Source organism: Chaetodon trifascialis, chromosome 11 (genome assembly GCF_039877785.1).
Source record: "Chaetodon trifascialis isolate fChaTrf1 chromosome 11, fChaTrf1.hap1, whole genome shotgun sequence".
Taxonomy (NCBI): Eukaryota; Metazoa; Chordata; class Actinopteri; order Chaetodontiformes; family Chaetodontidae; genus Chaetodon; species Chaetodon trifascialis.
The window spans coordinates 6748391-6762413 of record NC_092066.1 but is presented as its reverse complement, the minus strand read 5'-3'; the positions used below and the strand labels follow the sequence as shown (position 1 = coordinate 6762413).

General features: G+C 43.2%; 1 protein-coding gene across 2 annotated transcripts in view; it reads right to left on the bottom strand.

The window, feature by feature from the left end:
- Nucleotides 1-803: 803 nt before the first annotated feature.
- The window catches only part of LOC139338457 (retinal-specific phospholipid-transporting ATPase ABCA4-like), a 37370-nt gene continuing 24150 nt past the window's right edge, over nt 804-14023 (bottom strand). For both annotated transcript variants that reach the window (XM_070973465.1, XM_070973464.1), the window contains exons 28-50: nt 13811-13861; nt 13139-13311; nt 12705-12829; nt 12517-12615; nt 11872-12153; nt 11699-11731; nt 11506-11611; nt 11354-11428; nt 10867-11036; nt 10203-10380; nt 9980-10095; nt 9637-9784; nt 7438-7561; nt 7133-7262; nt 6874-6994; nt 6174-6236; nt 5711-5817; nt 4679-4820; nt 4251-4385; nt 3859-3962; nt 3556-3648; nt 3164-3413; nt 804-1676 (exon numbers count right to left, since the gene is read on the bottom strand). In XM_070973465.1, coding sequence (XP_070829566.1) covers nt 1560-1676; nt 3164-3413; nt 3556-3648; nt 3859-3962; nt 4251-4385; nt 4679-4820; nt 5711-5817; nt 6174-6236; nt 6874-6994; nt 7133-7262; nt 7438-7561; nt 9637-9784; nt 9980-10095; nt 10203-10380; nt 10867-11036; nt 11354-11428; nt 11506-11611; nt 11699-11731; nt 11872-12153; nt 12517-12615; nt 12705-12829; nt 13139-13311; nt 13811-13861 — 2942 coding nt within the window. In that variant the 3' untranslated portion in view covers nt 804-1559. The remainder of the gene's footprint in view (nt 1677-3163; nt 3414-3555; nt 3649-3858; nt 3963-4250; nt 4386-4678; nt 4821-5710; nt 5818-6173; nt 6237-6873; nt 6995-7132; nt 7263-7437; nt 7562-9636; nt 9785-9979; nt 10096-10202; nt 10381-10866; nt 11037-11353; nt 11429-11505; nt 11612-11698; nt 11732-11871; nt 12154-12516; nt 12616-12704; nt 12830-13138; nt 13312-13810; nt 13862-14023) is intronic.

The window sequence follows — 14023 nt, the reverse complement described above, 5'->3', positions numbered from 1 at the left end:
GAACATAATGAAATGTATTTTAGCACTTATCAGCATCCCATAATTTTGACTTGTGCAAACGTTTTGCAGCTGTAGTCTCGTTTAAGTAACTGAGGATCTGAATTCTTCGTCCACCACTGCTCACTTGGCATTTTTCCCTTTTTATTGTGCACAAATAACAAATGTTTCTTAGATAATGTTAAAAGACGTGTATAATATTCTCACAGCAATGTTGTAAATGTAACTTGGTGCAATCCTTAAGTAACCTGATTTTAGTTCTTATAACACGGATAAAACAGCGTGCTCTAAGATGACTCTTCAGTATTCAGCAGCAGCTCACAAACAGTCATATTTCACAGCCTGTTATAGTCATTCGCTCTCCCACAGCGACACTATTCATGCTCATCAGCTTCGTCCAGGTGACCATATGGGCAGACGAGGAGCATGAGGTCCACACAAGAGAATTCATTAGCAGCCACGAATGGTCCAGTGCCATCATCCCTCAGTTTCTTTGAGGTAGCCAATGAAATTCAGGCTGGTGGGCGGCCTGAGGCGATGACACCACTTCTTGCGGCAGGATAACGGTAATTGGACCGCGTGTCAGATAAATCCAAGTTGTGACGAGCCACTCAGCACAGTGTCGCCTTGGCCCCGATGCAAAGCTATCGCTCAGCCACTCCACTGACCTGCAGCAGCTTTCTGAGCTCGTCAGTGGAGTTACTGTAGGAGTGGAAAGCCTTTCAACTCGTCGTCTCACTAAATAACCCAAAGTAGCATCCCGTAGCAGAGGAGGAGGGCTGGAATAAAATTCTGCACATCACATGTACATTATGAAACTTTGGGCTGTTTTATTTGGGTGATGCAGTACAAATCAGCTAGTGAGCAGAGTGTGAAATATAAAGCATGGTCAACTTTCATTCAGTCAGATACAAAATAGAAATCCTCTTTATCTATAGCTTTAGTCATCTAATCATCTTTTTCTTCTAAAATTTTGTTCTTTCAGAGGAATATTTTGCACTGACAACATAACATGGCAGACAAGGAAATGCATGAATGTATAACTGAAAGGAATGGAAGTGACAGTAAATATGTTTTGGAAAATAACCATTAAATGACATTTGTTTACCTTGTTGTCACATGAAATTGAGGTGAGTGTGAAAATGTAAACATTAAAAAAAAATACTGCTTCTAAGGTGCTTTAGTCTTCATTACACTTACAATATGTACAAATTCATACAAGCCAGTCAGTCTAAGCAAAAATAGATTTCTTTTCCGTTCTTCAGATGAAGAACCAGCTGTTTCTGGATCAGCTTCTGCTGCTAACACGCATATGATTTCAGGTCTAAGTGATGTGTCAGACATGCTCCTGTTTGCAGCCAAAAGCTTGCTGAGTTTGTGGCTGTTAAAGCGAACTGATTCCCTTTGGCAGGTAACTGGCCAGGCTCGTCTGTACTCTTCAGAGCAGTTTGGCTCGTGAAATATTAAAAGTGGCTTTTTAATTGTGGAATGTGGAGTTGTGTTAGCGCCCTGCAGAGTAATGCCTTTACGTCCGCGTTCCTGTACATTTACAGGCAATGAGTTCATGTTTTCCTCTGCACTGGTGAGATCTTGATGTCTTTTCTTCCACCTGCTGTCCGTCTGTGTAACGTCGTGTCCTCGTCCTCTCCCGTCTGTTGCTTGGCAAAGTTGACAAACACCTGCACAACAGACAAACTGATTCAGTACAAAAGGAACATAATCTGGTCTGGACTGTAAGCATAATTGACTGATTTCAAGCAAAATATTTGAGCTACATTATTTTAAAAATGTCAGGGACTCCCTAAAAACTTTCTGTTGTACCCAGGAGGCGGCGTCTTATGTCCTCCTTATATCCTACTCGTCCCATTTTGTATAAACTAGCAAACCTTAACCCTCGTGTTGAACTCACGGCCCGCCATGCCATTTTATTTGGCCCGTGAGAGTTTAAAAGGCTTATTGTCTTAAAGTAATCTAAGTAGTCTATGCTGCTTTACAGTGCCCGTAAACTACATCTTCCACAATGCATCTTGATTTTGTGACCCGCAAAATGACGGCATCCTGCCACTAGAGTGCAGTGTTTCCATATCTGCGTTTAACTAAAGCGGTTTTCTACAAATAATCCCAAAATGTCCAAGAAGAGAAAAAGCGTATTTCAAGGAGAAAAAACAGTACGTCTTCTTTGTTACGAGGCAGCGTCAGTGATGAAGGAAAACGATTTACGTTGGCATTTTGACACCGAACACTGAGCCAAGTATGCTAAATTTAGCCTTCAAGAAAAACATCAAATTGTCTAAGAAGTAAAAGGCAGACTGAAATCGCAGCATAATGTTTACAAAAGCTACAGCCAAAAATGATGCACTTGAATAAATAATAATGAAATGCAGAGACATTTATGTAACAAAGTGTTAAGGAGGACTTACATTTCTACAGGCTTACAGTTACAGTTACAGCCGGCCCTTTAAGGGGAACCATAATGCTGATGTGGCCCGGGGTGTAAATCAGTTTGACACTCCTGCCTTAACCTAACCTACAAAGTTGTTTATTAACCTAATCTTTTCTGTAATCTCAAGATTCAACCTACAGTGCTAAAGTATCGACACTGAGATGGAATTAATGATGTCCAACCACACAAAATCACACATGGGGGGCTTGATTGTGATGTCAGTGTAGTATCTTGCATTAACTGCACTTGACATTCACCCGTTTAGGCTGAAGTTTGCCTTCAGGGTTTTCTGTCCAATATGAAGCCGGAAGTCATGTTGACTTATTATTTTGATCCAAACCATGAACCAAACTGCAACTGAAAACTGAAACTAATACATCAACTAAGTCCAAAAATAAAAAGTCAGCATTCACTTTTGGTTTCATGTGGGACACAAACCCCAATCTCCGGAGTGGAAATCCTCAGTTTGATCCGTTCATGCACCAACACCTGCTCACTATGTGAACTTTGTCCCTCTTCACACTGCATCACCTGACCTCCTACAGGCTTTCTATCAGAAAGGCCTGAAGGAAATGTCTCCCAGTCATATAATATAAGATTTTTTTATGGGGTTATTTGGTAATAGTGGAAGTAGATCGGTAAAAAAATCCCTCCCATTTATTGAACACAGGTTGAGACTCTTTGGTCACGTCCCCTCCTCTCATCGTCTCTGTTCTTATGCACCTGGTCCAGTGTTGTCTGGGAAACAGAGTAGTCTTCGATGCTGAGCCTGTCTTTATTGGCCGCCACCAGCTGAAATATCCTGGCGAGGGAGGAGGAGGCGATCTCGTACTGCAGCGTGTTGTAGTGCTTCTCCCTCTGAACGCAGCCGGGGAAACAGCTCTCCATGAAGCTCTCGACGGGCTCCAGATCTGGAGACGAGCCCGCTTTAGCTGCCTTGATTTTCAAGGTCACCACATAGCCATCACCAAATCTGGATGAAGGAAAAACACAATGTGAAGATATTAGACATTTTTCAGGATACATTTCAGTTTCGACTTTAGTTACAGGTTGATGATTTTTAATTTCTACCCAAAACGCCGCACAGGCCTGTTAATGGACTGAAAGGCTCTTACTTGTATTTGAGATGCTGGATGGTACCCAGACACTTGAAGGTCCCATTGACCATGATGGCCAGTCGAGTGCAGAGGGCCTCACACTCCTCCATACTGGTGGAAAACAGCCATAATCCATCTTTATTTTTACTGCTGCTATTTCATGTCAATGAGCAATAAATCACAATTTCACTGATCTATGATAAAATCAAGCCAGTCTAGTCGTGATTTCATCAACAGTTGTTGGCAGATGAGTGAACTGTGTTTGATCAGCTGCTGCAGCAGATGTGCACAGTGGATGAATTTAATCATTACATGTCGAACCTGTGCGATGTTAGCACCACAGCCCTGCCGTCCTGAATGACACTCATGATGGCGTTCCACAGGAAGCGTCGCGAGTGCGGGTCCATCCCCGTCGTGGGTTCATCCTGAACACACACACAGGCACAAACAAACAGCAAACTTGACTCTCTGAGCACATAATTCCATATGAACGGAGACCAAATCCTTATCTCTATCAGCATATGGCGAAATCTCAGATTTATGCCAGTTTGAATTGAACTGCGCAGTTGCCTGCCAATGTATAAAACATTCGAGGCCAGGCTTGACTGAACCCATATGGCCTCCCATCTGGATCCATAGACCATTTCATTGATAAATCCCTGCATAAAACCCAAACAATGGGCTCGTGAGCTCCTCGTCATTGGCTAACTCACCAGCAGCACCAGCGCTGGGCAACCAATCATTGCGATGGCTGTGGAGAGTTTGCGCTTGTTGCCTCCACTGTAGGTTCCCGCACAGCGGCCGGCGTACTCTGTCAGACCCAGCTTCTGGATGCCCCACTCCGCCACCTACAGGGGGACGGGCAAGCATGCATTTAGTGGGCACATCCATCCAGAAGTGACTGAGTGCTTACATTGTTAGGATGGGCAACCCCTACTGTTAAGTGAGCCCTTCATAGCAATGTTACAGCAAAATTAAAAGGAGAAAACAAACATTAGCAAACACAGAGCAACAGTAGAGACAAAGCCAAAATTAACAAAACAGCCATAATGCTCTCTATGAGCCAAACAGTAGTTTCACAAAGAGAGCAGAGAGGAGCATCTTTAGACAGAAGATATAAAGCAGCTGGAGTCCAACTCACTCTGGGGATCTCTGACTCGGGTACCCCTCTGAGACGAGCGTAAAGGTACAGATGCTCCCTGCCGGTCAGGAGCTCATCGATGGCATCAAACTGAGGGCAGTAGCCCATGTTCTGGTGCACGTCCAGAATCTCCGTCAGGATGCTGCAAAACAACACAGACGCCATTCATTGTGGTGAGCAAATAACATAAGAAAAACATTAATTAACACACATTAAACTGCTGCGTGGGGTTAGAGAGAGAGAAAGCTGATTGAGCTAAACAGAATTATGCAAAAAATGAACAACAACAGTTCAAAAAATGACTTAAATCTTCTTATTAATTGAAATTTGTTCATTTAAAGGACACTTTTTTTTGTCATTTAATAGATCAACCAAGATAACACAGACATAATACTTTCACGTCTTTAGGCTTAAAAAAAATCCTTCACATTAAAGAATCAGAGAAGGAAAAATAAGTTTTAGGTTGAATTGTTCATAAATCACATCCACACAGGGGCCAGAAGTTGTGAGGAGGGGTCACAAATGCATATCACTCTATCTTGAGGGGGTCACAAATGCTAAAAAGGTCAGGAAGCCCAGATGGTTGGTTTAAATAGCTGTTAACCCAGGCTTTCATTAATCTGGATTTTAATAGCGTTTTAGTGTCCAGCAATCATTTAAATGCAGTTTGAGGGGCCGATTCACCCTGACAAGAATTCTGAGTGATTATGTCGAACTAGTTGGCATGAAAATTAGATTTTATTTGATACTTCAAATACTAATTGTCAATCAACCCCCGTTTCGTAGCTTTTTTCCCTCTTCAGCAAACCACATGGGCTGGTTTTACTGTCCCGAAGCGTCATCAAACAGAATAATGTCAGATTGACCTTGCCGTGTTTAAACTTTCTAACTCACTGGACTGTTTCTACTCATTTCCCATCTGGAACTGCGTGCCGGGTAAACCGAAAGCATTTTACAAATACCACCTGATCCAGACCTGAGCAGAGTTTGTGTTCTATCGACTGGGGACATTTTTGACTGATCTTTATGTACCTGTAACCGGCCACGGTCGCCTCCCCGGAGCTGACATCAGTGTCACCAGTCAGCATTTTGAAGGTCGTCGTCTTTCCAGCTCCATTAACTCCCAAGAGGCCGAAGCACTAAGAGGACAAAAGACAATCAGGCTCTTGAAAAGAAGACACAGTCTGCTGAAGCGCACTCACTAGTATAGAGAACGACAACTGATATCCCTTTAAGACTCTCTGAGAGACTAGAAGTGACCTTGAACATGCATGTATTAATAAAGAACATTAGAACAGAAACAAACACATACAGTAAATATACGTCCTTCCCTTCATTATTCACCATTATGGCAAATGACAACTACTGCATATTCTGCGAATCTCTCTGCGCGGCATCTTAATCAATGCGTAGGCTTACTTGAGACAACAACTTGAGTAATGCAAATAAAAAAGGCAGTCGTAGCTGTTGGTGTAAATGAACCCAGTGACTTTACCTCTCCTGCAGGGACACCGACACAAATCCGGTCCACAGCTGCCCTCTTCCTGCCCACATACGTCTGTGCAGAGAAGGCAGAGAAGCAATAATAACTGAGTCTGTGTGTGGTGCTTTTTAAAAAAACGGCACATTTAGAGGTAAACAAGCAATATGAGAAATGGTAAAATATGCTTTTGTTCCCTTTGATCTGCACGTCATATATGTTTACATTTTTACATATTGGTCATTTATTTCCATTATCTTTTCCTCATGTGCTTTTAGTGAAAGTTACTGATGTGGGAAGGGCTTAAATCTAATATTTCATTTCAGAAAATGTGTGTTTGTTCATTTTTTTCCCTCCCACTGACTTTGAAAAAACTGCAATATCCTCCACCCGATATCTGAAAAGCAAATCTAACAAAATAGTGAAAATACATGACCCTGTTCTGACCACTTATTTCTGACCGTGTCTTAATGCTAAAGCAACTTTTGATTCATTAATTTCTGAGAAAACAGACAATATTTCATCAGCTCAAGGTTTTCAGTCACACGTCATCGCAAGCAGGTTGTCCAGGCTATGTCTTATTTTAGCCGGCCCACGAAGCAATTCATAGATGTAAACAAAGCAATTCAGAAATGCAAAAGAAAAAAGTTTGCATCTCTGTTTAGGACAGCCTGACTCTTGCAAAGACTCAGCTCTGCTCAGGAGCGTCTGATACCTTCGCGAGGTCTCTGATATGCAGGATGTCTGTCTTGCTCCCGCCATCATAAATTCTCTGCCTCTCTGCTGCCACGTCGTCATCCTCGTCTTGCGTTGGAGTCTGCTTGTAGTCTGATAACCTGAAGAGTGCAAGAAAAGCATCTGTGGAGCAGCATCTAGCACAACAGAGCTGCACTTTATCTGTTCATATGATCTGATCCTGCGGGAAAGAATGTTCCTGGTCAAGTTTCCAAGGAAAGGTCAAGCCAGTCGCTTACCAGTGGTCCAAGAAGAACTGGTACTGGATCAGAAGATTGAGAATAAAGTAGACGAAGCCCTCCACGGCCATGAAAGCCACATTTTTCCCCACAAAGTCCCACCGGAAAGGGTCCTGTATATGCTCTTCACCTGAAAACAGATGAGTCATCAGTGATCAAAGTCAGTATTATTTGTCATCAGCACAACAAAAGCTATGTAACCATTGGAAAACGTCATCTATCATCAGCATTTTCTGGTGATATCATTTGAAATACTTAAGATGTAAATTGTGCTGCATATCGTGAAATAATGATGGAAAACATACCGAATCTGGCATAAACATCAGTAACAGCCTGGTTCATGGCCATGTCTATCAGGCCTCGCCCCAGGCAGAAGTGAGGGAGCACCAGCAGGCCTTTCTTTAGCCACTCATTGAACATCAGCAAAGACTGGCAACACACACACACACACACACACACACACACACACACACACACACACACACACACACACACACACACACACACAGGCATCACATTTCACTTGAAGGCAGGAAGACATCACCATACAGTCTGCAGTTTACATGAATATAATAAACTGAATTCAACCCGCACTCACTGCTGAATATTTTGCATCGCTGCATCGTCATCTCAGCATTTGATCTGTAATATCTCATGACATTTTCTGCTCCGTACCAAAGCATGACCAGCTCACACAAACAAGACCAATCAATGCATGCAAAAGTACATTAGCTGTTCATAAATGCAAAGACAAATAATCACAGAAGTGCAGAAAGATTTGCTGTCAGTGACGAAGAAGCTCAAAGTTTAGACTCTTGGAAACGTTAATGTAACAGGAGGGATTCATCAGTGAGAGCAGAGCAGAGGAGTACAGATGTGCGATGAAGAAAAGCATCTGGCAAAGAGAACGTGTTTGACAGAAGCAGCTGCGCCCTTTCCTGCCTGCCTCTCTGGTGTTGGTTTTCCTGAAAAGACTCCGATGCCCGCACCAGATTTGTTCAAACACTTGACAGAGTGACTTCCCCGCTCACCTGCAGCTCGTCATCTCTTCAGCCCTTCTGCTTCCCCAGCTGCACCACATTATTAATCAGTGTTCGTCTGTGCGTCTACAGTACAAATGTTGGCGGTATACTTTGTGCCAGATGAGAGAAAAAAAGCTGGTGTAAGTGAAATGAATGGTGGCTGAATTCCATTTAGCTGCTTATCAGTGTCAGGATCCTGCTATTGTGCTATTGAAAATGTGCAGTACGTCAAATGCAGTATTCCAGAAAATATCAGGATGTCCGACTGCATCCGGTCACATTTTACAGTGTGCAAGCTGGCGCGCTTTTTTGGCAATCCTCTGCATGATGCAATATCGGCTGAGCTGTTGAGAGCAGGGTTCATACATAGCTTTTTCTTTTTACTCCAAATTTCACTTTACAGATGGCAACAGATGTATGAGCAAGAGGGTCAGAGGTCAGGACGCGAAGTAGTCTGTCCCTGTTGTACACAGGCTGCATGCAAGAGTACGTAAGAGCAGCTGCAGTGCGTACTAAAAGTAAAGACGGGTCTCTTGAGTACAAAGCTAATTTTGATTGTCCTTTTCCTGCCAGTCTGCTCTTAGATAGTCCTGATGTCGTTCCAAAGAGACATTCAACACATTAAAACTGAACACACGGACAGTTCCATGCTGGATTTACTTCAAAGCAACGACCCCATATGAGTCATTAGAGTCAAACTTCCTGACCATAGTCAAATTAAAGTTGCATTAATTGTTTGGGGGTTTTGGGAGCAGCAGAACAAGCTGAAAACATAATATGAAACAGAATCTGTTTGTCTTAACACAAACAGCAGACAGAGAGCAACATTAGCATTAATTTTAAACAATAGTCCAAAACAAATAGTCGTTTGATCCTCTATTTATATTAAAAATATAGATTTGTGCCCCTTTAAAGCTGCACTGATCAGTGTCTTTAGATTATGGGGAAATGTGCAATGTGTTGTTTGCAGCACTGGATGCTACCTGCTCTGCACCAAACTGCAGACAGACAGCTACAAGCTAGGTGGTGGACACAGTGGTTAGCAGCTAAAGAGCCATGCATTTCCCCCAGGAGCTGGTGGAGCCCAAAGCAGAGCTTAAAGGGAGAGTGAATATTGGACTTACATTGTCAGCTCTCCAGAAGCAGGATTTCAAACGAATGCTTATTTTGCTCTGTGTCATCTGGATGTGTAAATAGACCAGATCACAGCTTGGTCTGTTACCCCCAAAGCTGTCAAACACTCAATGCTAATCTCTACATTCATGAGTCATTAGAAGCAACTGTTTGCCTCTTTGTCCCTCGTGGGTTGTTGAGTCTTAGCATCACACCAAAAGTAATCTGCCTTTTATGAAAAAGGAGGAACTGATGAATATAAGACCTGATGTAATGTAATCAAATATGCATATCTGCAGTAGATCAGAGCCTGTGTGTGTTGAAAGGAGAGTTCTTTCTTGCAGTAGTTTACAGTCAACACGTCCTTACCCGGTTGTTTTCAAAAAGCTCCAGAATGAAGGTGATGGCGCTGCTGTTGATGCCTATGAACAGGTTGATGCAGGACAGGGACACGTATGCCGTACTCGGGATGTTGAATATGTAGGACATGGGATACATCATGGGCGTCACTGACCACCTGTGAGGCGGCAGAGCCGGAGAACAAATAATCAACAAATATTTCACAAATAATCCCCTCATGTTGGTTTTCCAACTCTCTTTTGTGTCTCTTACGCTCACACCTCAACATGCACAGTTTGTCTTTCATATTCTCTTTGTAGTTTATTGTTTTAATTTATGAGGTGAAAACAAATGAAACTTAACAAAGCCTTACCCGTACAACAGAAGCAGTGCTACGAGTGCCGGCAGGTTGGACGGTGATGTGTAACACTTTTTGTCAAAAGCCATGAAAATGCCAACCACCATTGCAGTGCTGAGAGAGTAGTTAACCTCAGGGAGAAAGAAAGCATTCACGTGAGAAAATGAACAGAGAAATCAGCTACTGCACAAACTGATCGAGTTTGGTTTGAAGAGGATGCACATTTTGCTTCAGTTACCATGTCCCAGAAGAAGTTGGCCACCCAGTACACTAAAGGGCTGACCCCACTGACAAACTGCAGGTGCTTGGCCTTGGTCACGCGCTCCTGGATGAGGTAGAGGACGAAGCTGGCCGGGATGAAGGACATGGCGAAAATAACACAGATCGCCACCACAGCGTCGACTGAAGTGGTCAGCCTGGAGGAGGAAGCAGAAAGAGTCAATGAACAATCTGGTCTGAGGACATAATGTGAATGGACAGTGATAGATTAAAATAGTTGCTAATTAGCGTGCATGTTTGTAGCATATTGGCTTGTTATTAGTCATTATAAATCACTTATTGATGCCTTATTTCGGGGTTAGGTTTTTAGATTTATGCACAATCACTTACTATCGACAAGGAGTAATTAGACTCTTAGTTAATGGTATAGTTATTGTAGAGTATGATCATTCAATTCAATTCAATTCAATATACCTTTATTAGTCCCACAAGGGGAAATTCCAAGTCATGCAGAATAAGGCATTAATAGATGACTATTAAAGAGCCAATCTGCGTATATCTGAGTACAAAGTGTGTGTCTGTGTATATTTGAATGTCTTTGTGTGCATATATTTTGTAATAACTGTCATTTTTAATGAAATACACCTTAAAGCCTAACAAATAAATACAAGGGCAACACTCACACTGTGACTTCGGAAAGCTGTTCCTTGGTGAGGTTCAGAGGGTGGTTGATGGCGGTGATGCCAAACTCGACAGGTTTTGCGGATGTAGGCAGGAAGGCTCGCAGAATGGCGTTATTGGCCACATTCATGAAGGCCACCATGGCGTGCCAGCCTTTGTTATTGTACCATACCTGACAGAGGAGAGCAGAGTTAATTGAACACATTTCACAACCTTCTGACTTGATAATTGTAGTGCTGATCGACAGTATGGAAGCTTGCACGCTGACCTTCCTCATGCTGTAAACCTTCATTACTTTAAGTGGAAAGCAAGGCTATTAAACCATCAGCGCTCCTGTGACATGAACAGACTATACATTTAGAGTTTGTAATAAAAGCAAAGCCAGTGATTGGTGTCAGGCCAACCACAATGAGTGTTTGCACGTCGTTTCTGCTGTTTGGTCTGCTATGTGCGGAACAAAACCCACCTCTGTATCCAACCCACACCTACCTTGATATTGAATTCACTCTCCATGTATCGTAAGAAAGGACCAATCTCCCTGAGAGCAAGTCCAGAGTAATAACCCTGCGAAAGAAAACACTCATTGTAATAAATTGACTCACACATGCTTCACACATCATGAATGAAGCAAAGGCGAGTACCGCTGTGACGTTGAGCATTCGCCCCAGCTGGTGGAAAATGTTCTGGATGTCCTTGGGGTTGACGTCCAGGATGGGAAGCTGTCCTCCTACTGACAGACCTCCATATCTGAGGACAGAAAACATCCACACTCAGCGTCCTGCTGCGACTACAGAAAAGGGCAAGGCAAGGACTGACCGAGATGCAAATTATTACCTTTGTTCATTCACCCAGTATTTGCTCTTGAGACTGTGAAATGAAATCAGAATTTAATCAGGTAGGGAGGTCAAAAAAGTGGTGCAACAGTCACTTACGGCGCAATCATAACTTTTTTAGGACACTTGAATTTCCTCTTGTTGGTGTCGTTTATAAACTCCATGTAACCTTACCTGGTCCTGATGAGACTGGGGTAGGTTTTAACCAGGTAGTCGGAGATGTTCCTGTCCGTCAGGTCCAGCATCGTGTCCCCCGTGGTCTCGATTCGATGGCGAGGGGGCAGGCCTCCAGCGCCGGCGGGGCAGATGGGCATCATGGTGAGCTTGTTACTGGTGCTGCACTGGCAGGAAGGAGACGGGTTTCTCTGGTTCCACTCGGGACTCTGAAGGATGTTGCTGACCACGGGGGAGATGTCAGGATGCTCCCACCCTGATGTGCCGTTACTGCAGGGCATTCTGGAGGGAGGAGAGCAAAAAGGTGTAAGGAATCAGCATGGAAATATGTGAATCTACGAGCAGCTGGCTTCTGTGTCATGAGCAGCAGTGGTGGAAGAAGCATTCAGGTCTTTTACTCAAGCAAACAGAGCAATACCACAGTGTAGCATTCAAAGTACAAGAGTATTACCATCAAAATATACTTAAGAAACCTAAAGTATTTATGATGCAGAATGACCCATTTCAGAATATTAAGGGTTTTTTCAGTAGTTCTCATGATGACTGATTAATAGTATTGACAAAGCAGTCGTGGACCACCAAACATTCTTTGTCTGCATGAACTCTGGAGGTTACTGGTCCTGTCCTGATAGTCCTGGTTCTCACCCCAGTGGTTCTCCCTCCATGCAGCGCGTCCCCAGGCCTGGTCTGTGCAGCAGGCGCTCTGCGAAGCGCTTCATTTTGGGGTCAAACGGTTGCTCGTTGCTAAATAAGGACGAGAAAATGAAGTTAGAGCCATAATCACCACCAACAGAATCAGCACAAGACGTCACATGTCGCTCCTGAGGTCTGACCTGAAGAAGGTGAACTGTTGTCCATACATCCAGGGGCTCAGAGTCAGACTTGGATACTCTCCGAACGGAGGGACAATCATGGTGAAGACCAGAGCTATCAGGACAAAACTGGCAGGAAAGACGATCTGAAATCCCCCAAAACACAAGGAAGCAGGCAGTGAGTACATGTCTTTTGCTTAGTTTATATAAGTACCAATGCTACACTGTAAAAAATACAAGTAAAAAGTAAAAAACATATAAGTAATAAGCCCTGCACTGAAAAAGCTACATACCCTTGTATAATCAGGAAATTGTACTTTAAGTATTTAAAGTATTCAATGCAGAAAAATTCCCCTGTGACTGTTCTTATTTGAGATGGCTGATTTTTAAATTAATTATTTAATTTTATTTAATTATAAAGAATTTTTCACATAAACAAGCTGTCAACACATCACCTGTGCCACGAAGTCTTTCTGGCTTCTTATAGCGTGGTGAAACCTCTTCACCAGTAGCGCGTGGAACTGCTTTAGGATCAGAGTGGCCCCTTTCACCTGCCGGGAGCCCCTTCCTGCGCTGCTGTCTGATGCACCGTGGGTAATGCCGTTAGTCTGCATCACGCCGTTGTGTTCTGCAATCAGGAAGAAGGCAAACCGTAAAGCTCTGCACATTAAGCATCTACGTTAGACAAAGGATTATCTGCAGAGGCAGTGACAGCAGGCTGGAGAAGCAGACCTGGAATCAGCAGTTCTACTAGTAAGGCCCCAAACCTCACCTGAGCTTCCTGATTTTCTCTACGCAGCTGACAGATAACACATGTGACTAAATGAATTTGAACTGAAAGCACTGCAAGCAGGCAGGAAAAGCTTCAATGAATAAAGACTTAAAGCAGAGCATCTGCTACAAATCCCAGACCTCGATCACTTAAACCACCTGGAGTTGTGTGAGGTTTTCCTTAATTTTGCCATTAAATTGTTCCCAGAAAAGCATTTTAATGTACTTTGCTGTGATGACACGTTAACAGCTTAACTTTAAACAAGCTATTCTTGCACATACTGGTTGACCCACACCCAGCAGATTCAATATAAAGCTAACATTTCCAGAAGTCTGCCGGCTCTCAAGTCTCTGACCTTCATCACCAACTTTGCTGTCGTTTTTTCTCCGCTGGATCATCCACTGCTCTAGAGGTGGGAGCGAACGGGTGAGACACAAGACACAAACTGGAGGGTTAAAACTGACAAAGGAGGCACAACGTCACGTAAATATAGCACAGGTGAAGCTAATGTTAGAGCTATAGAGGCGAGTTCATGACAATAACAGCATAACAGCAACAGGCGTGAGGA